General features: G+C 38.4%; 1 protein-coding gene and 1 long non-coding RNA gene across 2 annotated transcripts in view; one reads left to right on the top strand and one right to left on the bottom strand.

The window, feature by feature from the left end:
* COLEC10 (collectin subfamily member 10) overlaps positions 1–20,256 on the bottom strand; it is a 39,020-nt gene extending 18,764 nt beyond the window's left edge. The window contains exon 1 of the mRNA XM_010357791.2: positions 20,012–20,256. Within this exon, the coding sequence (XP_010356093.1) occupies positions 20,012–20,159 (148 nt within the window). The 5' untranslated portion in view covers positions 20,160–20,256. The remainder of the gene's footprint in view (positions 1–20,011) is intronic.
* LOC104657924 lies at positions 18,661–24,588 on the top strand. Its single transcript, XR_747361.2, has 2 exons — positions 18,661–19,767; positions 24,290–24,588. It is a non-coding gene; the product is annotated as an uncharacterized LOC104657924 (long non-coding RNA).
* The last annotated feature ends 2,641 nt before the right edge of the window (positions 24,589–27,229 follow it).

Below are 27,229 nucleotides of genomic sequence, written 5' to 3'. Positions count from 1 at the left end.
CGTGTTGGTGTATCTCCACTTATCTCTTACATCTCCCTGTGACCCAAAGCATGGTGGGATCATAAGTGATTTATTCTAGCATCTCCAGAATTTAGCACAGTGCCTGGCTCTGGTGTTTAATAAATGTAGTTGAACTGAGTACACTTTGTGTGAACCATAAGACATTCTACAAATATAATAATACTGTTTATCAAATACTTTGTGCCAAAAATGTTCTCAGCACTTGACTTACAATCTATCATTTGATTCCCACAGCAAGCTTTGAGATGTGTACTATCCTTTGCTCCATTTTACAGAAGAGGAAATGGGGTCACAGAGAGGTTAAGTAACATCCAGGTCACATAGCTCATAAGTGGTAAAGCCAGGATTTAAACCAGGGTCATCTGTCCTCCTAGCCCATGTTCTGAACAAGCTGGAGGATTTAGAGCAAATTCCTGCCTTAGCATTTCTGGGTCTTGGATTGCTCTTCTGTACAATGGGGCTAGTGATGCGCATCCTGCTCATGAAAAGGCAAGATCAAAAACAAGCATGTATGTGAAGCCCTTTGAGAATCAAAATGCCACACAGATGTGACTTATTGGTGCCATTATTCTTTCTCCTTCCTTCTTCCCCTTCTATAAGCTTTCCCATTCATTTTCAAGCAAGTGTCTTAACTGGAGGCAGCCAGTTGAGTGACTTAGTCATCTACTGCTCCCTGGTGGCTATTGATGGAGATCTGGGAGGGTGAAATAGGATTATTTATTATTCTTTGACCCATGTGACTGCATCACAGGCTGGTGGCCAAGCAGGCTGCGGGCAGAGATGAAGCAAACAACTTGAGTTCTAGCCTTCAGCGTGGGTCCTGGGTTTGTTTGATCTTTGGTACTTGCTTTAATGAGAACAGAAGGGAGATGTAAAAACAAGCTTTGGCTAGGGCGCCCCCCCACCCCGCCCCACCTGGCTCACAGTTGTTTGTTTTTATATTTATTAGATGAGTAGGACAATTTGGACTATTTTACTTCATTTAGAAATAGCCACTTGTATTTGAAAATTAAGTGAAAAGCTATAAACTGAAATGAATTGATTTCAATTTTACAAAAATGATTTGCTTTGCTCACACCCCCTCTCCAAGCCACCAGCATAATTCCAACAGAGTACACATTTGACTACATTTTCTTAGATAGGACTTTCCCCCCACAATTAGCAAAAAATCTTTTAAAATTGAATTCTAGTTGGAACCCAGACCAGTACCCTTTACTCAAAGGAAATACTTATTGAAAAGTTGTGAATTGTTTTGGAGATGCTAAAAATAATTAATTAAAGTCCTTTTCCCATTGTCAAAACAGTCTTATAGACTGGGGAGTTGTTAGCAAACTTTCTCCTGATCAGTCTTAGAATTGAATGGGATAGGCTGGGCACAGTGGCTCACGCCTGTAATCTCAGCACTTTGGGAGGCTGAGGCGGGTGAATTGCTTGACGTCAGGAGTTCAAGAACAGCCTGACCAACATGGTGAAACCCCGTCTAAGAATATAAAAATTAGCTGGGCATGGTGGCAGGTTTCTGTAATCCCAGCTACTCGGTAGGCTGAGCAGGAGATCACTTGAACCCAGGAGGTGGAGGTCACAGATTGTGCCACTGCACCCCAGCCTGGGTGACAGAGCGAGACTCCGTCTCAAAAAAAAAAAAAAATTAAAATAAAAGAATTGAATGGAATAGGTGGTATGTTGTGCTTTCTTAACAAGGCAAGAACTCCTGCCTAAAATATATCCTTCCCACTCCTACTTACAGTTTCTTCCCATCTATGCCAATTGCATCCTCATTGTTGGAAATTTCAGTAGTCATCAATTATGCCCCATACCTCTTACATACATAACATGTACCAGTAGAGTCATAAAACAGACCGCTCCCTAGTACTTTTACTTCCCCAATCTCAACCTCATCACTTCACTGAAATCTTCAGGCCTCATTGGGACCTGCTATTGTTTGCCTTCTCCCCATTCACCCATTTAACATTCCCTTGGTGCCTTCACCTACCCAACCTGCCTATTCCTGGCTATCCTGAATTCTTTCAAGTCAGCCACTTCTGCACAGCTTTCCCTAAGGTAAAGAAAGTGCAATGCCTTGATTAAGAGCACTCTGGAACAAGCCATTTTGTTTCTTCAAATCTCAGTTTTCTCATCCATAAATGGAGAGAATAGTCCCAACCTCATAGGATTGCTGTAGATTAATGGAGACAGTGGATGAAAAGTGTTCAACACCATGCCTGGCTCAGTTGGTAAACTCATGAGTGTCTGCTTTAATGAGAATAGAAGTATATAAGTGATTATTTCTTCATATTCACTACCTCAATCTCTATTATATAATCATTACTTACTCTTTTACTTGGCTGTATGTTTTTCTACCCTTTATTGTGAAACTTTTTCACATAATTAAAGATAAAAACCCATTACTGAGATTTACCAATCTGTACATTGTCATTGCTTCATGTATTTATTTTTGCTATATATTTTTTAAAAAGTAAATTATAGACATGAACATATCTCCCTTAAGTACTTCAGTGAGTGATTCTAAAGAGTAAGAACAAACTCCCATATAAACATATTATCGTTATATCAATCTTGCTTTTTAAAGGGCTGTAGGCATTTGAGAAAGTCACCTTGATAGACTTCTGTGATCTTGTTCATCTCAAGCCCACATTGCTGTGCTATATATAATCTCATACAAGGAAGAAATGAGTACTTAGAAGAGAAGTAGATGTTCAGAGGAGTAAGCCTAAATCCTCTGAAAACAAATCATGACAAATAATTCCATTTTCTCTTCTGAAAGAACTAATAGATCAAGAAACTGCCTTGGACAGAGTTGTTGGAAGAATAAAAATTTCCACTGGTGATTCACAGAAGGGAGTCATTCCTGGAAAGTTAGGATGACATATTGATGAAGCCCCGGAGAGGGTCCTGACCTTGCATATTCAGGAGTCAAATCTTAATCACATTGCTTCTCAGCCCTGTGAACTTAGCTATGATATTTAAACTCTCAGTGCTCCCATTTTCTTATCTATAATTGGAAATAACTAGAATGCTTACCTGTTCTAGAGTCTCCCATCCTGGGGGTTGCTCCCTCACTCTGAGACCCATGCTACTTCGATTTACTTTAATAACTTTGTGATAGAAATTTAGGGGAAGCTTTCTTTGTATTTCTTTTAATAAAAACATAAAAAGCAAGCAAGCATGGATTTTGAATGAAGACTGATTTGTAGACATTATAGGTTTGCAACCATCATTGTTGTGAAGCAGGTTATCTGTGGAAAACGGAGGCCCAGACCCTGGCAACGTTGCTCAAGAACAAATAAACAACAGTGTGCTTCTCGGGAATAGAAAAAAAATAAGTACATGATAGTGGGGCAAGGGTCTTCTAAGAGATTTTTCTGAGATTCTATCTAATATGGTTTGGCTGTGTTCCCACCCAAATCTCATCTTGAATTGTAGCTTCCACAATTCCCATGTGTCATGGGAGGGACCTGGGGAAAGATAATTGAATCATGGGGGCAGGTCTTTTCCATGCTCTTCTTGTGGTAGTGAATAAGTCTCATGGGATCTGAAGGTTTTTATAAAGAAGAGCTCCTCTGCACATGCTTTCTTGCCTGCCGCCGTGTAAGACATCCCTTGCTCTTCCACCATGATAGCGAGGCCTTCCCAGCCATGTGGAACTGTGAGTCAATTAAATGTCTTTCCTTCATAAATTACCCAGTCTTGAGCATGTCTTTATTAGCAAGGTTAGAACAGGCTAATATGGTATCCTAACATAATCTTATGTTGAATGTGCAGGAAATGAGATTTTTCTTACAAAACGTTAGCACTTTTCCTAACACATTTAAAGCATTCAAAAATGTTGTTTATTATTGGCTTAAAGTAAGGATATGGTTTAAAAAGAACCAACTGCATCTTAGTCTGTAGAAAATTACATGTCTTTAAGGGGAAAAGCTATCTCAGGAAGAGTCTGATAAGAAAGATAGCAACTCCTTACAAAGAAGCGATTTGCCAAGGAACTCCACCTTTAGGAACCATGTGTGTATTGGCAGACAGGGCACTCATTCAAGTTGCCTCTGAAAGCTCAGAACAATGGACAAAATAGGAATTTTATAGTCACACGTACTTAGGCTCAACTCCTGAATTTACTGTCTAACAGCTATTTAATCTTATACTAAATAATTTATACTTACATTTTAATGTAATAGATAACTGAATTTAATAAATTATTTAATTTTAATAATTTTATTAAGTAATTTGTCAAATTATTTGATAAATTATTTAAACTTACATTAAATCTCACACTAAATAATTAACCTTCCTGCTTTAGTTTCCTATCTGGGAAAATGGGGATGATGACCCTTTTCTCATGGAGTTACCTAAAGATTAAGTAAGATTATGGATGGTAAAATTCATCAAAGAGCCCCTTGCATGGAATGTGCTCTCACTGATGCATAAATATTGCAACCATAGTGAGCGTTTTTTGCTTTCATTTTCTTGGTATCCACTCCCTGGGCTTCAGGTAACAGCTCCACAGTTTTCTGTAGGAAATCACACTTACTCATTCTCAATCCATATGGTTTAGACTGTATCCATAATAATTCATTCAGCAATTCACATGTGACCCAATAAGAGCCCACGAGTCTCATTTTGAGGATTTTATTTAGAACTTTCAAAAATGGAGACTTGCTTTTTCTGCAGGAGTCTCAGAGAGGATAGACTATCATTGAAGAATCCAAATCTATTTTGACACCATTAAGAGAGAACCCACATTACAGTCATTATAGAGGAAAGCAGAATGGTGTGAAGACTCCGCCCAGAAGACGTGACTCGAGCAGCTGGACCTAACTCAATTTGAATCCCCTCCTGTTACGTGAGTCTATGAATTCCCCTGCTTTTCTCTGTGTGTTTGGTCGACCAGTGTAAGTTTGGTTTGTGTTGACCTCTGTCACTTGGCAACACAAACTTCTCTACTAATACAACCACTTGATAATGATTAGGAGAGGTTCCTTCCCAGGAAGAGGTCAAAGCTACAGGAGAAGATGGACAAAAAAGCAGATAATTACTGTGATAAATGCTGACAGTCACTGCTGTGGGACCACAAAGGAGGAAACACCTAACCCTACCTGCCCACACGTCAAATTCTCCACTATTCTTTGTCAAAAAGAAGTAAATAGGATCCTTTAGACTGAGCTCCACCAGAATAAACTTACATTATAAGGTAAATACAAAGAAAATAAGCTAAAATACAAATTTGTCCTTATATGAGGGCAAGCTGGTGCTAAAATATCTTTGCCAATAAAATTTTATACGGATTTTTGTCTTCTGTTGAACTCCTTGGACCTCATCAGTTCAGCTCACGTGTTACCTCCTTTCCCAAGGAGTCTTCTCAGTACAGATTTTCCTAGCTCCATCTCCCTCTTCAATGGTCAGAACTAAACTAACTCCCTGGAGGGTAATCTCCTCTCACTTTACAGCGTCCTATTGCATTGTCTCATAGGTGATAAGACAGGTCAGGGATGACAGACTTTATTCCTAGCACTTGGCACAGAATCTGAGAATCTGTAAATAGGTGATTGCTCAATAATTGTTTTCAAAATAAAAGGAGTAACATCCTTAAAGACAAGGTAGATAAATGTGAGCTTAATGACAATACAGTCAAATGAGTTTGTAATTGATTGAAATGTCTTTCTCAATAATGGCTGATTAATGGATCGACTCCAGCCTGCTGGGAGGTCTGTGCTGATGGCCAATAATCTCATAAGGCAGCCCAGGTGGCAAATACACACACCACTGCCTCTACTGCTTCTGTCCACTCCATATTCTTGTTTCTTCTTCCAATTTACCTTTGTCTCTCAATATTACAGTCATGGTCTAATTTCCAAGGCTCGGTACCCAAATCAGCTTCCTCACTCTCATCTTGATTCTTAATTTTCATATGTTCACCCTGCCTTTCTTTTTCCTCCCATCCCTGTTGCTGTTATTTTATGCCTTCCTGTCTTTATGCTGTAACCCTTTTCCTTACAGGTGATTCCTAAAGATTTTCATTGATGTATCTCAAGTGCCTAGATTAGTGTCTGTTCAATAAATACTTCTTGAAATATTGGTTTCCTTGAATCTGAACTTTACTTTTCCCAACTATCTTGCAAATTAATCTTTATTAAATCATATTTTCATCATACTACTGCCCAATTCAAAATGTTTCAACAGTTCTTCTGTGTTTATAGGCCACTTCAAACTAATTAGTCTAGTATGTGAATCTTCACAGGCTGGCATCAATGGAACTTTCCCACATTATTTTCTGACATTCTGATAAATGGCTAATTTATATACACTCATTACAATCCAGGAGTTTCTCTGCTGCATAACCTTCTATTCCTGTCCAATCTGTTTATGCATTGTTCATCAAAATGTCTTTCAGTTCCCACCTCCATTGAAAAACATTTTTCTTTCATTTGCAATTAATCTGTTTAGAGAAGAATCTAAAGGTCATAAAAGGAAAGATAGACATATATAGCATATGAGAAATTAGTAATATTGTAATATGCAAAGAACTTTTGAAAATTGCTTTGCAAAAAAGGACAATAAATAAAATTAAAAAATCTAAAAATATAAGCAAAAAATAATAGATGCAAATGTCCAGACTATTAGAGAAATATATGTATGTATATGTATAAGTCTATGTCATATTTCATCATGGAATGTTATCATTCATTGTTCTTGGCTGTTCTATTTGCAACCTAGCAAAGGAGACAACTAGAGGATTTCAAGTATCCTACAATCTCTCCTATTTGAATTACAAAGTATCTTCTTTTTGTTTTCAAGCTTATTTGGCTTAAAAAGAATGATCACTTGGAGTCTGCATTTACTTTGCAGTCATCACATGTTTGAGTAAGTGGGTGGGGGTGGGAGGGTGGGAACTAACACTGTACTTAATGAAAAATGCAACATTAAGGTTTGTTAGGCAGGTTTCCTTCTGTCTTCACATATCATTCATTATTAAAATGCATTCTCAGCCAGGCCTATGGAAACAAAAACAAAGAGAAATCCCATCAATTCGGGACTAACTGGCACGCTTCTGCAATGCAATGCAGTTGTTAAGAGCACAGGATCTGGGATCAAAGCGCTTAGTTCAAGTCCGGGCTCCATCCCTGACAGGGTATGGGACTTTAGCAACCCATTTAAATTCTGTAAGCCTCAATTTGCTCATCAGTAAGTCAGAATAATGAAGTGCCTCCCTCACAGGGTTGTTGTGAGGAGTAAATGTAGTCATGCACATGAAGAGCTTATAAGGGTGTTTAGAAGGTAATTAGAACTCCGGAATATTACATTATTACATTATGCCAGTAGCATCCAAGGGGCCATGAGGAATATCTAGTCACTAGAAATGAGAGAGGTACAAAGAAGAGGACAAGGGGAAGAAAGCCTCTGTGAGAACTTATCCTGTTGTGCAGATTTGCAACATCCTGGTTGGGGTTGGTGTGTGTGTGTGTGTGTGTGTGTGTGTGTGTGTGTCTTCCCAGAGCATATTTATGCTTTTGGCATCTAAACATTTACAACACTCTGTATATGTAACATACAATATTCTCTCTAAAATTAATTTCAGCACAAAGTGAGTTAGAAACAAATTTAAGGATAAAGTGTAGTATTGTTATTAAATGTAGTTATTAGGTTGGTGTTAAAGTAATTGCAGTTTTTGACATTACTTTTTTTTTTTTTTTTTTTTTTTTTTGAGACGGAGTCTCGCTCTGTCGCCCAGGCTGGAGTGCAGTGGCCAGATCTCAGCTCACTGCAAGCTCCGCCTCCTGGGTTTACGCCATTCTCCTGCCTCAGCCTCCCGAGTAGCTAGGACTACAGGCGCCCGCCACCTCGCCCGGCTAGCTTTTTGTATTTTTTTAGTAGAGACGGGGTTTCACTGTGTTAGCCAGGATGGTCTCGATCTCCTGACCTCGTGATCCGCCCGTCTCGGCCTCCCAAAGTGCTGGGATTACAGGCTTGAGCCACCGCGCCCGGCCGCCATTACTTTTGATAACTGTATTATTATGTATACCAACATCTCAATCTATGAACATCTCAAGTATCTGTGAGAATGGCAGTATCCTCTTTGATAATCATCAAACACTGAATGAGACAAAATATAAAAACTGTAAGTCAAGATGATGGGCTATGTGATTAGTTTTTCTAGAAAAATAATGCCTAAGAAATATTTATGATATCTATTCCCAACTGCCGACTGGAATTTTCCCCTGGTGTTTACATGCAACTGAAACACAATTAAGAACTCGTAATCTCCCAGTTTTACTTCTTAAGTACCTCTCTATTGCACCCCATTCTCTCTATTCCAACAACCCTAATGCAACTCTCGTCTTTCATTTACGTCCCACTAAGACCTTCTCATATCCTTCAGTCTATCTTCAACCCTGCTAAGAGATTTCTCTGCCTAAAAAGCAAATCTAATGTTGTTCTACTCAAAGACTTCCATTGGTTCCTCTGGTTTAAACTATCATTTGGTTGACTGGATCAGATACAAACAATCTCACAACTTCTGCAAAATAACTATGAAAATTATGTGGAAAAGAAAACCCACTGTTCAATGAAAATTAGGTTAGCAGATGACATGGTTTGATGTTTGTCTTCTCCAAATCTCATGTTGAAATGTAAATCCCCCTCGTTGGAGGTGGGGCCTGGCAGGATGTGTTTGGGTCATGTAGGAGGATCTCTCATGCCTGACTTGGTGCTTTCCTTGTGGTAATGAGTGAGTTCTCGCTCTCAGTTTACATCGGACCTGGTTATTTGAAAGACTGTGACACTACCCTCCTTTCTTTTGCTCTTCTGCCATGATTGTACTTTTCCTGAGGCCCTCACCAGAAGCAGATAGTGGCATCACACTTTTTGTACAGTCTGCAGAAGCATGAACAAAATAAACCTCTTCTTTATAAACTACCCAATTTAAGGTATTCCTTTATATTATGGCAACACAAAATGGATTAATGCAGCAGACGAGTATAATAAGTTGTTATTTATGTTGAAGCCACTGGAGTTAAAACAAAACAAAAAAAAACTAATTCTGTATTCTACCTTATTAAAATGTCAATCCTATCCACTTAAAAGGGGGCAGGATAGGCCGGGCACGGTGGCTCATGCCTGTAATCCCAGCACTTTGGGAGGCCGAGGCGGGCGGATCACGAGGTCAGGAGATCCAGGCCATCCTGGCTGACACTGTGAAACCCCGTCTCTACTAAAAAATACAAAACAAAATTAGCCAGGCGTGGTGGCGGGCGCCTGAAGTCCCAGCTACTCGGGAGGCTGAGGCAGGAGAATGGCGTTAGCCCGGGAGGCGGAGCTTGCACTGTCGTCCGCCCACTGCACTCCAACCTGGGCGACAGAGCGAGACTCTGTCTCAAAAAAAAAAAAAAAAGCTGGAGGCATCACGCTCTCTGACTTCAAACTATACTACAAGGCTATAGTAACCAAAACAGCATGGTATTGGTACCAAAACAGAGATATAGACCAATGGAACAGAACAGAGTCCTCAGAAATAATACCACACATCTACAGCCATCTGATCTTTGACAAACCTGACAAAAACAAGAAATGGGGAAAGGATTCCCTATTTAATAAATGGTGCTGGGAAAATTGGCTAGCCATAAGTAGAAAGCTGAAACTGGATCCTTTCCTTACTCCTTATACGAAGATTAATTCAAGATGGATTAGAGACTTAAATGTTAGACCTAATACCATAAAAACCCTAGAAGAAAACCTAGGTAGTACCATTCAGGACATAGGCATGGGCAAGGACTTCATGTCTAAAACACCAAAAGCAATGGCAGCAAAAGCCAAAATTGACAAATGGGATGTAATTAAACTAAAGAGCTTCTGCACAGCAAAAGAAACTACCATCAGAGTGAACAGGCAACCTACAGAATGGGAGAGAATTTTTGCAATCTACTCATCTGACAAAGGGCTAATATCCAGAATCTACAAAGAACTCAAACAAATATACAAGAAAGAAACAGACAACCCCATCAAAAAGTGGGCAAAGGATATGAACAGACATTTCTCAGAAGAAGACATTCATACAGCCAACAGACACATGAAAAAATGCTCATCATCACTCACCATCAGAGAAATGCAAATCAAAACCACAATGAGATACCATCTCACACCAGTTAGAACGGCAATCATTAAAAAATCAGGAAACAACAGGTGTTGGAGAGGATGTGGAGAAATAGGAACACTTTTACACTGTTGGTGGGATTGTAAACTAGTTCAACCATTACGGAAAACAGTATGGCAATTCCTCAAGGATCTAGAACTAGATGTACCATATGACCCAGCCATCCCACTACTGGGTATATACCCAAAGGATTATAAATTCTTCTACTACAAAGACACATGCACACGTATGTTTATTGCGGCACTATTCACAATAGCAAAGACTTGGAATCAACCCAAATGTCCATCTGTGACAGAGTGGATTAAGAAAATGTGGCACATATACACCATGGAATACTATGCAGCCATAAAAAAGGATGAGTTTGCGTCCTTTGTAGGGACATGGATGCAGCTGGAAACCATCATTCTTAGCAAACTATCACAAGAAGAGAAAACCAAACACTGCATGTTCTCACTCATAGGTGGGAACTGAACAATGAGATCACTTGGACTCGGGAAGGGGAACATCACACACTGGGGCTTATCATGGGGAGGGGGGAGGGGGGAAGGATTGCATTGGGGAGTTATACATGATATAAATGATGAATTGATGGGTGCTGACGAGTTGATGGGTGCAGCACACCAACATGGCACAAGTATACATATGTAACAAACCTGCACGTTATGCACATGTACCCTAGAACTTAAAGTATAATAAAAATAAATGAATAAATAAATAAATAAAGGCGGGGGGGGGGCAGGATAACACTTAGTTAGCTCCTCCTCCATTGAATATCCTTTGCTTTAAGACTCAGAGTCTTTGCTAACTAGAAAACTGAGTCAATAACTTTGTTGCACTGGTGGTGTTTTCTGATGCTCTAGAATACCATGCTCTAACCTCTCACTTGCCCATTTTTCCACATTCCCAAAATTAAGACAAGAAAGGATATAGAAAAGTCAATGATATGATGCATTTTAGGAGATTATCTTCCCCTTAATAAAGCCCTGTGGGCAGATGGTGGGACACCTTGGCAGTTGAGAATGCTGGACATTTTAGTTTTGGATATCAGAAAGAGGGAGAAGAAAAAAATTTCACATTGGTGTGGATAAGCCACATTAGAATAATACCAACATGATATTGTCTCCCAAATCATGGAGAGGTTAAATATAAATAAATATATATATATAAAGAATTTTGTGTCCTCAGCACATCTAGCCTGTCTTCTTAAGATATGGGTGATTATTCCTGAGATGACATTATCTCATTTAACAGAGCTCAGCTTCTCTCACCAGCTGGGTTGATTAGGGCTCCTCTCTTCATAGTTAGGGAGGTAATGGGTACAGGGTTTCTCCTCAGAAAACTTCCTCACAGCTGTGTGGTCAAATCACATGCAAGAGCAGTACGCTTTAGTTTCCTTCTCCTTAAAATAAAGGTGATGATCCTTATAGGTGTCAGTTGAGCTAAAATAGAATAATAAATGAACCTTTGCAAATTCTAAAGAATGACTTCGTTCATATAATTTGTTTAACAGATACAAGCATCTTCGCATAACCACAAGAGACCTAAACTGATGCTTCCAGAGCTGTCGAATCAAGAACAATCGCAGTAAATAATGTGAAAAGAAACCCCACATTATTTAGATGCTGCTTTACTTTAATCTCTGAGCGTCCGATTCTTACTGTGTGTATGTACAATTCTTTTCTAAAAGAGCAGAGAAAGCTATAAAATATAATTTAAAGAATTGTATAAAATTACAGGATATTGCAAGTCCAATATATAATGCAAAAAAACAGACAAATTGGTTATGGGTTGAAATATCATGAAGAAACTAACAGAGTTACCAAGTTTCTACAAGTAGAATTTTATAAATATAAACAAGAGGAGTAAGAGAGAGAGAATTAGTGCCTGGCCTATATGTCATCAATGACCCAAGGCCAGTAGAATAGCCTGCCTATATGACATAGACAGTAGCTAAAGGAAATATATCTTAAAGGAAGAAGGAAGAACAATAAACAGGAAACACAATCTCATTGTCCCTTGGGTTTTGCTCTCCCAGTGGTTTCCTCTTATTTTACAGAGTCCCTGAGACTACAGGTGCTAAGAGCTTTATGTAGCTTAACTCATTTTTTTCCTCACCACAACCCTATGAAGAAATCACACTATTATCATCCTTATGTTACTGATGAGAAATCTGAGGTACGGTTTTCTGTTTTCACTCATGTAATCCCCATGACAACCCTAGGGGCATTTACCAGTTATTTCCATTTTACTAATAAGGAATGCCAGGATCGGTTGGAGAACTACAGGAAGGAAGCAATGTCAGCGAAGAGAAGAGGTGGTCTCAAGTTTGTGAGCTCTTGACAAATAAAAGTTGACTTTGGAGTAAGACTGAAAACAGGCAGAAAATTGCAATAAGTAGGAGAAAGGAGCCGTCTTTCCCTGGTACATTTCTATTTGGGGAGCTGACTTTTCAGTCTATGAGCTTTTCTTTAGGAATGGGGGAAGAGAGCCTATGGTAACAAACAGGAGTGGAGACTAGTGAAAGAAATGATAGGTAAGCTATATACTAAACATGTTTCAATTTCAAAATAAGCATTTGAGGTGGGCAATATGATCTCCATTGTATTTTTTATTTTTTTTAATTTTTAATTTCTGTGGGTGCATGGTAGGTGTATACATTTATGGGGTCCATGAGATATTTTGGTACAAGCATGCAATGTATAACAATCACATCATGGGAAACTGGGTATACTCAGCATTTCTCCTTTGTGTTACAATGTAATTATACTCTTTTAGTTATTACAAATGTACAATTAAATTATTACTGGCTATATTTCCCCTGTTGTCCTATCAAATATTAGGTCTTATTCATTCTTTCTATTATTTTTGTACCCATTAATTGTCCCTATGTCTCCCAACTCCCCTTCCTAGCCTCTGGTAGTCATCTTTCTATGCTCTATCTCCATGAGTTCAATGTTTTGGCCATTTTATAGATGAAGACATTTAAGATCATATAGCTAGGTAAGTGGCAGAGCTCAGATTCAAAACTTACATATATTATATATATATACACACATATATATGTCCATGATATATACACATAAAAGCCCATGATCTTCACATACATGAAAATGCCTATCACTATGATCTCTACTAGTGATTAATATATATCCAAATTATTATGTAAGAGTGTTGGAGAGAGACATGGCTTATTAAATTCATATTAAAATGAAACAAATTTTTTATTTTTATTTTCTTTTTGAGACGGAGTCTCGCTCTGTCGCCCAGGCTGGAGTGCAGTGGCGCGATCTCTGCTCACTGCAAGCTCCGCCTCCCGGGTTCACGCCATTCTCCTGCCTCAGCCTCATGAGTAGCTGGGACTACAGGCGTCCGCCACCACGCCTGGCTAAGTTTTTGTATTTTTAGTAGAGACGGGGTTTCACCGTGTTAGCCAGGATGGTCTCAATCTCCTGACCTCGTGATCCGCCCGCCTCGGCCTCCCAAAGTGCTGGGACTACAGGCATGAGCCACCGCGCCCGGCCGAAACAAATTATTTTTTATCATTACCATTTACTACTACTTCCTGACTCATCTTTACCCACACTTTTATTGACTGGAATTTTACTCTTCCCTTCCTGACCTAAACTTGAAATGCCTTCTTAGTATCTACCTAAAGAAAAAAAGAGATGAAAAATTGTTCTAAGTATCAATACACTGAAATATAAAAGTTAAAAAAAAAAACACTGAAAATATTGTTCTGTCCTTATGCATAAAATACATATTAAAACACATAATAAAAGAATCTAGTGAATTAATACAATTAATAAAAAGTTTTGGGAAAACACCTAGTTGTTTACCCTCTCTGACAGTTACTGGAAAAGAATCAGCAACTCAACTTGCATCAGGGTGACTGAGCTAGAACAGTTCTGTGTCATGTTTATACATTGATCTCATGGAACTCCTTTTCTAATGTTAATTTATAAAACCAACTAATCATTTTATGTTTAATGAGAATGATATAAGGTGAGGAAAATGATGTAACATGGTGGAATGGAACAATGCCTGCTCCAAAAATCTGGAATCTGAGTTCTAGTTCTAGCCCTGCTACCTATTAGCCGCTCTGTGACCTAGAACAAGTTATTTTACCTTTCTGGGCCTCAGTTTTCACAAAAGTAAAAATAACTGGAGTTAAACCAAATTATCTCTGAGGGTGACCTTACAGGTAGTAAGACTTCCGGTTTGAGTATGAAAAAGATCCGGACTTTCTTGGGCATTTCTCTCTATCCATTTGGGTAAGTCACAGAATGTCTTATTTGTGTTGGGGGCTGAGAAGTGTTTTGGGAAATTATTCAAGTTGTGTCAGTTGCTGGGATCCAGAGCCATGTCCAGTAAAACAGTGGATGGCCAAATAGAAATCTAGTTTTCAGTGGCTAAGAGGTCTTCTGAGAAAGGAATTGTCCCCGAGGATAGGGGTGACGACTGTCAGGCTTTACTCATGGCATAGCCTCTCTCATCAGAGAAGAGCGGCAACTGTGCAGAGCTTGTATTGTCTGACACTCAGGTGTGTGCTCTGGAGTTCCATGGGGACCAAGGGGGGTTTAAGTAAAGAGACTGAAGTAGCCATTTCCTCTGGCCCCATAAGACACTGAGGTGCCATCAACACTGTGTAGGGGCCTCTCTGGCTTGCTAGTGGGTTTAGCAGGTTGATTGGAACATAGGGCCCAACTAGAACTTAACTGGGTTTTAATTTGCCTCTTCTGGCTCTGTGGACCTATGTTAGGGACTTAATAATTCTTACCTCAATTTCTTCATCTGTCAATGGGAATGATAAAGTCTTTTTTTCTCAAAAGTCCATTGAGATAATAAAGTATTTTTTCTCAAAGTTCACTGAGATAATAAAATCTTTTTGCTCAAAGTCCATTGAAGTAATTAAATTTAAACATGGTTGTAAAGCACTCGCACAGTGCTGGGTGAATGGCAGCTACTCAATGAGTGCTCAGCTACTCAATGTGTGCTAGCAATCTTGCTCCTGTCACCCCATTGGATGTGGTGATTAGAGTCATGCTGAAAGGGAAAGAGCTTTGCTCTGCCTTGTGGTTTCAACCCAGGCCACACTTGTGGAGGAGTCATGACGGTTACCCGTGAGAATCACAGTGTCCTCAGAAGTGTCAGAAAGGCTTCCTTAGTGAAGGAGGCAGCAGTGTGTTACTGGCTAGGCAGAGACAGGGGCACCTGGGAAGCAGAGGCACTATTGTAATTAGGAGAAAGGCAGTGGCCCCTGGCAGGGAGGTTCTTAAGTTGTTGGGGAAGTGGCACAATGGCCATGGCCCCCAGGACCAGTCTGTTTTTGGGAGCATGTGCAACAGATTTTAGGAACTTCAGGACATACTTAGAGGATATTTTGAAAGAGTTGTGTTAATAGATCAAGACGTCAAATTAAAATGTTGGGAGTCTTTCACGGAAAATATGGGTAGATTCATTTAATCACAAATTTGTATTGAGCACCCACCCTGTGTTGGGAGCTCTTCCAGGTTTAGAAAACCACGCTCAGCAAGAAGGACTGGTATCCTTGTCCATTTCGGAAGCCTGCACGCCAGGACTGACTATACATACATCAATACACAAGAGATTTTCACTTAGTACTAAGCTTGTGAAAATAAAATATCTTGGAACTATGACAAAGAGTACAGGGGTAGGTAGGCAGGGTCTTGCTGCATGGATGACACTTGAGCTAAGACCTCCATGAGGAGAAGGAACTATCCTTGGGAAGATCTGGATAAGGGTGGACCAGGCAGAGGAGCCATCAAGAGCCAAGGTCCCGAGTCAGGAAGGAGAGCGAAGACCAGCATGCCCATTGAAAAGCAGAAGTGAAAACAGCAGTTTGAAATGATGGGGGAGAAGCTGAGAGAAGTCAGTTGGAAAAAAGACCTTGTAGGTCACACACAAAAAAATGTCATGGAAAAGGCCCTACTAAAAAGCTAGCAAACATCAGAATAAGCAATAGGGTAAAATACATTATTTCCAAACAAATTAATGAAGTAATGAAGTTGATTATCAAAGAGAAGATATGTCATCATTTTCAGCATATTTTAGTACCCAAGACAGTGCCGGGCTGTGAAGTTTCATGATGCCATGTTCTTTGACTTTGCCCTGTACATTTTTTTATCACCAAAATGTGACTGGTGGACTGTATTTTCAAACCTGATATATAACTAGTACAAACTAGTGGATATAATGAAATGACACTGGTCTTGGAGCCAGAAGGCCCAGGGTCAAGTTCAAGATGCAAGATTCCACCTGCTGAAAGACCTTGGGCACTCCCCGTGGCCCCACTGGTATTGTTTCTTTAGGTCTAAGTTTAAAGAAATTGCTACCACATAGGGAAATTATGGGAATTAAACAAGACAATGATTTTAAAGGTCCTTGAAAACTGTAAAGCATCATCCACATTAATTGGTTAAAATCATTTTTTAACTTTTTTTTTTGTTTAAAACTTGTCTCTCTTTTGCTTTGTGTTCATTTATTTTTCTTTTTTTTATGGATACTTAATAGTTGTACATATTTTGTCATTGTTATTTTCAAGGGAAACCACTAGAGGTCAGAATTTCACATAAATTGTTTAAAGAAACCACCAAGATGGGGGAGGAGGGAGAAAAGGAGAGAAAGGGAGAGAGGGAGAGAAGGAGAGAGGGAGGGAGGGAGGAGGGAAGGGGGCGCAGGGGGGAGGGAGGGAGGGAGGAGGGAAGGGGCGGGGGGGAGAGAGGGAGGGAGGTGGGGAGAGAGAGAGAGACAGAGAGACAGAGAGAGAGAGAGAGAGAGAATGAATTTCATTTTCCTATTAGGTAACATAAACAATAAGTTTAAGGCATAGAAAGAAAAATAATGATGGCTTGCAACAGAGATGTTTTGATAACTTATTCTCAAAATTGTTATTTGACAGACTTAGATAGCAAGAGAAGGAAAAGGTAGAATACAATTTGTTAAAATTTCTATTGATGATGTCTACACAGCTTAAAGTTCACATTGGTTATGATAATTCTGAAAACAGGTCTGTGACGAAGGCTCACTTTGCAAATGAAGACACTGAAGTGTAACAGATGTAACAACATGCTGAAGATAGTCAGATTGACTCCAGTGTCCTTCTTTCCACTAAGCCATGTCTGGGAAATAAGACTTTAAAAATATCTGTGTATTGGTCAATATATACTATAATTGGTTAGCATTACTGGGTTTTCACAAATGGCATTCTGCAATTCTAAATAAATTATTTAGTTTTCACTCTCCCAAATGAATTTAGGGAAAATCCCTTTCACCATCTGTTTCCCAGAGTATCTAGAAATTTCTGAGCACTGTGCTGCAGTGCTAGTAAACACAGTAATGAGATGATTAGCCATGGAGAAAAGTATTAAGACTAGCTTGATCTTAGGGAAAAAATATTGAAAAAACAGTAATAAACCAGTCCTTTAAAACATTTGCTTAGCCATCATATTATTCTTTTTTAATTTTGTAGAGGTAAATGTACATATCTGCCTTATTTTGGAGTAGGGAGGGGTTGTGTATTCATGAAGGAACAAGGTAGAGTTGATGGCAGTGTGTGTGTGTGTGAGAGAGATACGTATATATACACATATATGTATATGTGTATATATGTGTGTATATATATATGTATATATATATTGAGATGGGGGTCTCACTCTGTTGTCCAGGCTGGAGTGAAGTGGCATGATCATGGCCCATGCAGGCTCAACTGTCTGGACTCAAGCAATCCTCCTGCCTCAGACGCCCAAGTAACTGGGACTACAGGTGTGCACCACCACACCTGGCTAATTAAAATATTATTTTAATTTTTTGTAGAGATGGGGTCTCTTTATGTCACCCAGGCTGGTCTCAAACTGTTGGGCTCAAGTGAGCCACCTGCCTTGACCTCCCAAAGTGTTGGGATTACAGGCAACACACCTGGCCCACTGTTCACATCTTAAGAGAAGGTATCATGTCTTTGTTTCTGGTGTACTTATATCTAGCACAGTTCCTAGAGCAGAGGAAAGGCAGTGATGAATATGAATATACTCGTGTTGCTTTAGGTGCATTTAGGTGTGTAGGAAATTTTCAAAGAAAAAGCATAAATTAACTGGTGCCAACCTCAAGAGTCTGTAATAGAATACAAAGCTTGGTATGTAGATACAAGAGCTAAGTCAGGTTCCTTATCTTAGTTTCCAGCCCCTAGCAGCTAACATGATGCCTGGAACTTAGTAGGTATTCAGTACATTCAAGGATCATGAATTTCTTTATTAAGAATAAAATTTATTAACTTTTATTAAGAATTTATTTTATTAAGAATAAAATTTTATTAAAAATAAAATTTAGAGTCCATTTGATGCAGTTTCCAAGCTCTAGATGAAGAAGAGGAAATCAAACCCAAGAACATAACAAACAAACTTGGTTCTAGAACCCAGGGTTCTAGAGCACCGCTTCCCAAATCCTTCTCCCCAGGAGCACTCACTTCATTTTGTCACAGTCTGGCTAATTATCTCATAATGTCTGCACGTGCTCAGGAGGAAAGTTAGTGAGATTTCCACTGTTTGAAATCTTAACAGGGTTTCTAATGGGAAAATGGGAAGGGAGAAATTTTCTACTAAGTAAAAAACAGTACTATTCTCAAATGGATTCTCCCATTTGCAGGGACAAGGAAAACTTTAATTTTCGATGCCTCCCATGACACCCCAGGAATAATCTAAAGTTTCCTATACTCTAAGGAAAGTTCAGTAAAGGTTTTAAGTAAATACTTTATTTCTAATCAACACTTTCTTTCTGAACATTTGCCCTCACATTATTCGTTTATTCACCCAAGAAATTATTTGGAAGTTCTAAGGTCTCATTGTTCCTTACAGCATTTATTTTATCGTATCAAAGGTTAAAACTTGGATTGCAATCTTAAAGGAAAATTAATTCAGTGATTAAGAAAAATGCACTTTAAGCAATACACATTTAAATAACTGGCAAGCATGGGGCAACGTATTTCTGATTTTTTTTTTTTTTTGAAAAACACTTTTTTCTACTTAAAATTTTAAGCAGCTGCAATTCTTCCACCCTATAGCCTGGAGAAACATCATGAATTACTAATAAGGGAGCATCAATCTGCAGTGCCGTGACCACTTTCAGAACAAAAGGGTAAAAGCTAAAACCAGAAAAATAGATTTTTTTATCTACTGGTTGCTTAAAGCATATTTGGACCTTGGCTCTACTGGAGAACATTTTGCAATATTCTACCGTTCTTGAGCAGAAAGCACTTGGCCCCAAAGACTACACTTCCAAATAAAGAAATGGTCATTTATATACTACCTACGATGCTTGACAAAATGTTTCCATCCTCTACGTTGGAACTCAGGATCCCATTAACTCATGAAATATATATTTAAAATTTAAGTTTTATTTTACTGACCCTTTACTTAAACAGCTTCACCAGCATCAGTATTAGAAAGGAGGAGAATACAAACAGCTCAAGAATAGAGATCCTTTTAAGGAAGGAAAGGACTTCTGAAGACTCATGCTTGGATTGTGCATCTGTCCCGGAGCAGAACGGAACAGGGAATTTCCCCCTGCCCCGGGTAAGTTCCCTCAGATCTCTGTCCTGGGTTTCCCCTTCCCAACATCCTCTTACCTAACATCAAGGGAGAGCTTTAAATAAGTAACAGACCAGATTTGGAAAATCCTGATTTTCCAAAATAGAAGGGAAGTGGGAGGAAACTAGGGAGGAGAGAAGAGAAAGTCATTGAAATCTAGGAAGGGGTTCAGAGATGAGGGAAGAGATCATATTTATTATACATGAAAATCGTGGTTTTCTTTCCTCACCTTTGGGTCCTGGTGAAATTGTGTGTGTGGCACAGACTTCAGCGGTAGGACGGCTATCGATATCCAGACCCAGACTCTGAATTTGCAAAAGAAATAGTACCAGGAGGATAAATTGGTTTCTTCGAAGCAAGGATGCAAGGCCATTCATTGCTGTGGTTCCTCAGAAAAGGGCCTCCCAGAAATGCCAAATAAACAGCTTTATTTTAAATAAAACCTCCTGCTGTGGGGAAGAACGGGAAGTATTTGGAACACACATTCCAAAAAGGGCTACAGAGGCAGGAAGGAAGCATACCCTAGATTGTTTATTTTCTCAGTATTCCAGATGGACCATACATTGTCCAGACTGTTTATTTTCAAGTGACAACAGTTTATTGAAAATTATCTCTGAACTCCAGTGTGCATGTCAGTAGAAACATCCCTAAGAGCAAAGAAGATAGAGATGCCTTCTGCTGAGTACTTGAGCTGACAATTTAATAGGCTATGTTGCATTTCAATGCTGAGTTTCAGAAAGGTTGTGAACCAGAGAGGTCTTCAGTTAGCAACATGTTATGCAAACACCATGCATGGCTTTGAGCTTTTCATAAAGTGATATTTATTACCTGCTTGTGCCTGTTGAACGCTAATGCTTCCAATGCCCTCCATGGCCTTCTTTCTCTTGCTACCAAGATTATTCTCTTGTGATTAAGTTCAAAAGGAAAGAACAACCAGTTTTTCTGTGAAGCAACTTGGTGATAAGTATTAGGAATGTTAAAATGTTTATAACCTTTGGCCTGGTTTATAGCTTTTAGCCTTTCTGTGCGCTATCTCAAGGAAATACTCTGAAATGTGGGCAAAGCTTCATTTGAAGGGATGTGGCAGAAAGGGGAAAGGCCTTCAATTGTCTAACAACGTGTTAACAGAGGGCAAATTATGGTAAATAAAAATGTATGAGAGGGTATGACATGACGATTTGATTAAAGCGGTGTTTTCAGCAAGTTTTTTATAAAACAAGGGGGAAAAACTTGTGGTATGTTTCACAGAAAGCTCAATAGATTTAGATGTAGAGTATGTAGATCAGATATAGATAGAGATACAGAGATCGGGATCTCTATTCCACAAACCTATAACCTGTACAAATAGTATAGGCATAGCAAGATATTGGAAGATTGGAACCAGAATCACATATATTGGAGAGGGCCCTTACCTTCTCCATTCTTGAAAAGGCATCTCAACTAAGAGTTAGGTGAAAGAGATTTTGGACCTGCTTTCCTTGAAATTGGAAAAGAAGGACCTTACAGATCCTGATACAGACTGACTGCTGCAAAACTATCCCTAAGAAATGTCATTATAAGTAACCATCAATCCAAGAAATACAGGTGCATTAGTTTGCTAGGGCTGCCATAACAAAGCACCACAAACTGAGTGACTTACACCAGTGGCCAGTTGGCTGAAACCAGGGCCAACCCTTTTGACACCAGGGACCAGTTTGGTGGAAGACAATTTTTCTGTGGGGAAGATGGGGAAATAGTTTCAGGATGATTCAGGCACTTTTTTTTTTTTTTTTTTTTTTTTTTTTTTTTTTTTTTTTTTTTTTTTTTTTTTTTTTGAGACGGAGTCCCGCTGTTGCCTAGGCTGGAGTACAGTTGCATGAGCTCGGCTCAATGTAACCTCTGCCTCCGGGTTTCAAGTGATTCTCATGCTTCAGCCTCCCGAGTAGCTGAGATTACAGGTATGCACCACTGTACCTGGCTAATTTTTTGTATTTTTAGCACAGTCGGGGTTTCACCACGTTGGCCAGGCTGGTCTCCAACTCTTGACCTCAAGTGATCCGCCCGCCTTGGCCTCCGTAAGTGCTGGGATTACAGGTGTCAGCCACTGTGCCTGGCCTCAAGCACATTACATTTATTGTATACTTTATTTTTATTATTTACATTGTATTATATAATGAAATAATTACACAACTCACTATATTGTAGAATCAGTGGGAGCCCTGAATGTGTTTTACTGCAACTAGACGCTCCCATCTGGGGATGATAGGAGCCAGTGGCAGATCATCAGGCATTAGATTCTCCTAAATATCAGGCAACCTAAATCCCCACTTGCACAATTCACAATAGGGTTTGCGCTCCTACGAGCATCTAATGCCACCGCTGATCTGAGAGGAGGTGGAACTCAGGCAGTAATGTGACTGATGAGGGGCAGCTGTAAATAGAGATGAAACTTGGCAGGCTCACCCGCCACTCACCTCTTGCTGTACAGCCCTGTTCCTAACAGGTCCCAAACTGATACCAGTCTGTGGCCTGGGGATTGGGGACCCCTGACTTAAACAGCAGAAATTTGCTCTGAGGTATTGGGGATCAGAACTTCAACACACGAATTTTGAGGTGGGAGGGAGACAACTGAATACATCACAACAGGTTTATAGTGTAACGGACTGACTTTTTCATAAGCAGCACAGGGAAGGAAACTGGCACTGACTGAATAGTCATTTTATGCAGGCTGAGAGCTAGTCTCAACTTGAGTTTATTTAGTCTCAAAATAGTCCTGTGGATTAGATTTAGTCTCAAAATAGTCCTTTCATTTTGCAAACAAAGCAGCTGAGGCTCAAAAAAATTAAGCAGTTTGAGTGAGGTCATCTGTTGAAAACGTGACCAAAAAAAAAAAAAAAAAAAAAAAAATCAAATACAAATTTATTTCCCAAAATCCTGCTTTTAAAATACTATTTGGTTTCACAAAGATGAACATTCTCAAGCATTGAGGATGCATTAATTTTCCACAAATACTTAAAACGTCCAAAGTGGATGCATTTGTCAGGTTAACAGTGAGAAAAATCGTGAGAATAGAATGATGTTAGGAACCTAAAATTTTACATCTGTCATAGCCAAATATGTGACATAGAGCAAATCATGTAATGTCAATTGCCACGAGGCATATAAAGTGAGTTTGGACTTCATATTTAACATTCTTTCTAAATTCTATGATTCTAAGAAAATTGGTACTCTTTAAATTGTTTAGACTACCCTAAGTCTATTTCACTATTTGATTATTTTCAAACATTTCCTGGCGTACAATGAGAACAGAATCATTGCATTTGTATATAGAAATTAACTGGTCGCCATTTCAAACAAATAATAGTCCTTAAAAAATTTTCTTGGCATATTCTGTCCCCCTCCCTTTTTTTTTTTTTTACTCAGTAAAGCATAAAAATATATTCCTATATAATGTAGAAAATACTACATCAAAATTTAAATTGCTACAGAGAATTCACATATTTTATATAAAACATTACTTAATTTTAAAATGGGAAAGATGATTGAATACACAAAAGAAAGTGGTTGAATGATGTTAAGTATATCGTCTTTAGTGTGCAAAAAAATAGTGCTTCTCAGAAAGATTTCTACTGACATTTAAAAGGGTTCAGTCTTGTTTATTCAGAAAATGAAGTCGCTGAGAACAAGCCAACACTGTTTTTGCCTTAAAATGTGGTTTTAAAATAGACAACAAGCCAGTCAAGTTTACAGATGGCATAAAAGTGGAAGAGGTTAATGGTAAATCTAAAAAGAAAAGAATGAGTGGCTGGTTTATAAAACTGTCTTCATAGTTCTACTTTTTCGGACTGCTTTCATCTTTCAGTTCCCAAGATATTGGAATTCCAGGCTTAGCTTTGTGTTTGTCCAAATATGACCTGTCATTCAAGTAAATAACAAGTGATATTTGCCCCGTTATTCCTCTACTCTTTGCGTGTGTGTGTGTGTGTGTGTGTGTGTGAGAGAGAGAGAGAGAGAGAGACAGACAGAGAGAGAGAGAGAGAGAGAGAATTGAATTGTGGCCTTAAAAATATATATATATCCACATCTAACCCAGGAACCTGTGAATGTGACCTTATGTGACAAAAGGGTCTTTGCAAACATAATTAAGCTAAGAGTCTCAAGATGAGATCATCCCAGATTATCTGGGTGGATCCTAAATCCAGTGACTAGGGTCCTTAGAAGAGACACCCAAAGGAGGGAGACAGAGACAAAAGGAGAAGGCCATGTGCAGACCAAGGCAGAAATGAGAGTTACACAACAACAAACTAAAGAATGGGCTTGCAGCCACCATAAACTGTCAGAGGCAAGGAGTGCTTCTCCCCTCCAGCCTGCAGAGTAGAGTTCTCTACTCCCTACACCTTGATTTTGTACTTGTGGCCTTGAGAAGTATGAGATAATAAAGGTCTGTTGTATTAGGGCACCAAGTTTGGGGTAACTTGTTACGGCAAGCCCCAAACTAACACACCATTCTTGTGCTATTCATCCACAGTAATTGGAAGAAATGACACATCAAAACGTTTGCTCAGTGCTTGACAGAGACCCAGCAACATCTGTTCTTGTGCATTTGAATGATCACGCATCCAGCTTCATGATATTTTCCTGGAAGGAAAATAAATTCCAGGATATGAAAAAAGCATATCCTAAGGCAGAAGTATTTTACTAGTTAAAACAGGATAGCAACACAAGGACAACCTCATCTCCAGAAGGGGTTTCTTGACAAACTGATATAACTCAATTTTGGACTTGGTTTCAGCTTTGTCCATTCACGTAAGTACTTAGTGGATTAAAGTTCTCTCTTGCGAGTTAATTTAACTTTATACAGTTTGTAAAAGATGAAACTTAGTAGAGTGACTTTTAAAATAAAGCATTTAGAAAGTAACATGCAAACACATAATAATTTCTTTTTTGCATTTCAAATTTCATATTATAAAACCACATTTAAAAAAATCAAGGCTAGGCATGGTAGCTCATGTCTGTAATCCCAGTACTTTGGGAGGCTGAGGTGGGTAGAGTGCTTGAGGTTAAGAGTTCAAGACCAGCCTGGCCAACATAGTGAAACCCCATCTCTACTAAAAATATAAAAATTAACCAGGCGTGGTGACGCATGCCTATAGTACCAGCTACTTGGGAGGTTGAGGTAGGAGAATCACTTGAACCCGGGAGATAGAGGTTGCAGTGAGCCGAGATCACACCACTGCACTCCAGCCTGAGCAACAGAGTGAGACTCCATCTTAAAAAAAATAATAAAAATTTTAAAAAAAGCAAATATTCAACCTGGGAAAGCTGATTTACAAAAAAAAAATCAAATGGTTTTAACAGGCTTATGAGACAAAATCAGAAGCCTCCCACTGCTTGCTGTCCACTCTTGAGTCTTACTCCTATAAGAATACCTATAGGAGTATTTAATTATTAGTAAAATAATTATTTTAGTGCTTCTTAATTTGTCTCCTTTGTATTTTTAAGTAACAAACTTAAACTGATACTCTGCTTTTTATTTTTTTCTCATTGACTTCTCAATATGGAAGATGGAGATGTTTTTCTCATTCCTAGGTCTACATCTTCCACACACATTTTCCTTCTTTTAATCCTAGTAATCTAATATTACAATTTTAATCCAATAATGTTTATAATATAATGGGCCTGTAACAATTATTCACAGCAGAGGCACCTAGCACATTATGATTACATTGTGTTTCATGTACTAATTTTGTTTCTCCCTAGGTTTAATAATTGCTTTTTTTTTTTTTTTTTTTTTTGCATAGCTTTCTATGTACCAAACCCATCGTAACTACCAATTATTTGAGATTTGTCAGTTTCGTAGAAACATAAAGTCTTCTATTAGTTTCCATTACTTTTCTTAGAAATTTCTTTGGGAACCCTCAAACTTATTGCTCCATTAAGATTGGAAGGCTTGTTGGCAAACTGTTATCCTGAGACTCATCTTTACTATTGTCTAGGAATTGATATTATTATTATACAACTCCTTTTCTGACATCTGCATCTTTTTTTTTCTTGGTTTCATCCTTCATTTTAATATAGTGTGTCTTCTAGTAGTTTCCTGAAAGGGAGTGGACTTCAGATAAATTTTTGAGACATTGAAAGTCTAAAAATATAGTAATTGTACCTTCAAATTATATGATATTTTGGCCGGATATAAGATCCCAGTATGAAAATAATTTTTACCCTGAGGTGTAAAGATATTATTCTATTGTATTTTAGCTTTTAGTGTTGCTGCTGAGAAATTTGATGTTGTTCATATTTTCTACAGTTTCTACAGAATATGTTTTTTCTCTCTTTAGAAGTTTTCTGAGTTTTTTAAAATACCAGCTATTCTGAAATTTCAATGATATGGCCTTAATGTGGACCTTTTTGCATTTACTGTATTGGCTAACTGTAGATCCTTTAAGTCTGGAAATAATTGTCCATCAGTATTATAAATTTTCTTGTGTTGGCTCCTTATAATTTCGTTACCTCCACCTCTCTGTCCCCATCCCTGTCTCTCAAGACCATTTCTCAATGTTATGTTGAATCTTTTGGATTAATATTCTAATTTCTGGTGTATTTATCCACTCATGTCTTTTGATTCTTTTGTTGACTGTATTCTACACTGAACCATTATAAATTATTTATAAATACGCACATCCTTTATAGTTATAAAAATTCAATTCATTCAACGAATATTTATTGAGCACCTATTATATCTCAGTCTAATTTTTCTTCCTTTATAGCTTTTGTCTTATTTTTATTTTATTAGCTCTCTAAATCTACCCATCACAGTTTTTTTAAGAATCTCTTTTGTTTCTTGGATTGTCACTATTTAATCTAAATTCCTTGTACTTCTGTTTGATTTAATTTATATATTTCTTGTTACTGACTTTAATAAAATGTCTGGATATCCTACACTGATCCATTCATAGTTAGGAGCACTAAACTGATACTTGGAAGCTCTGTATATGCAAGTGGAGTTAGTTGACTAATGACAATATCTACTGTATTATAGGGCAAAGAGGTAATGACTTGCCTAATTTGTGGGAGCCTCTCATTCTCATTACCTGCATCTCTGATTTTTGAACTGTAAGATTTATTTAGCATACTCCAATCCCTTGTTTAAGGGGATGTGTATATTACTAGTAGCATTCTGATTAAGAAAGGGATTTAAGTATCTCAGTGTTCTTACTTTCTCTTAATCTTCTGTAGCTCACTATCACCTCAGCTATGGCTGATCTCCCTAGGTGTCCATGGGTTAAAATCTCAGTCTTGTACTCAGATATACCAGGTGTAGTTCTCTAGCAGCACATAATAGGTTTGGAAATCAGTAGCCATAATTGTTCATTTTGAAGACTTTCCCAATATTCCTTTTCAGCCTCATTTTGCCACCATTCAAAACACATAGTATATGGTATCTTCAGTTCCTGAGACCTCTGAATTT

This window comes from Rhinopithecus roxellana, chromosome 9, assembly GCF_007565055.1.
Source record: "Rhinopithecus roxellana isolate Shanxi Qingling chromosome 9, ASM756505v1, whole genome shotgun sequence".
NCBI classification, from domain to species: Eukaryota; Metazoa; Chordata; class Mammalia; order Primates; family Cercopithecidae; genus Rhinopithecus; species Rhinopithecus roxellana.
This window is presented reverse-complemented; position numbering and strand designations above follow the sequence as displayed.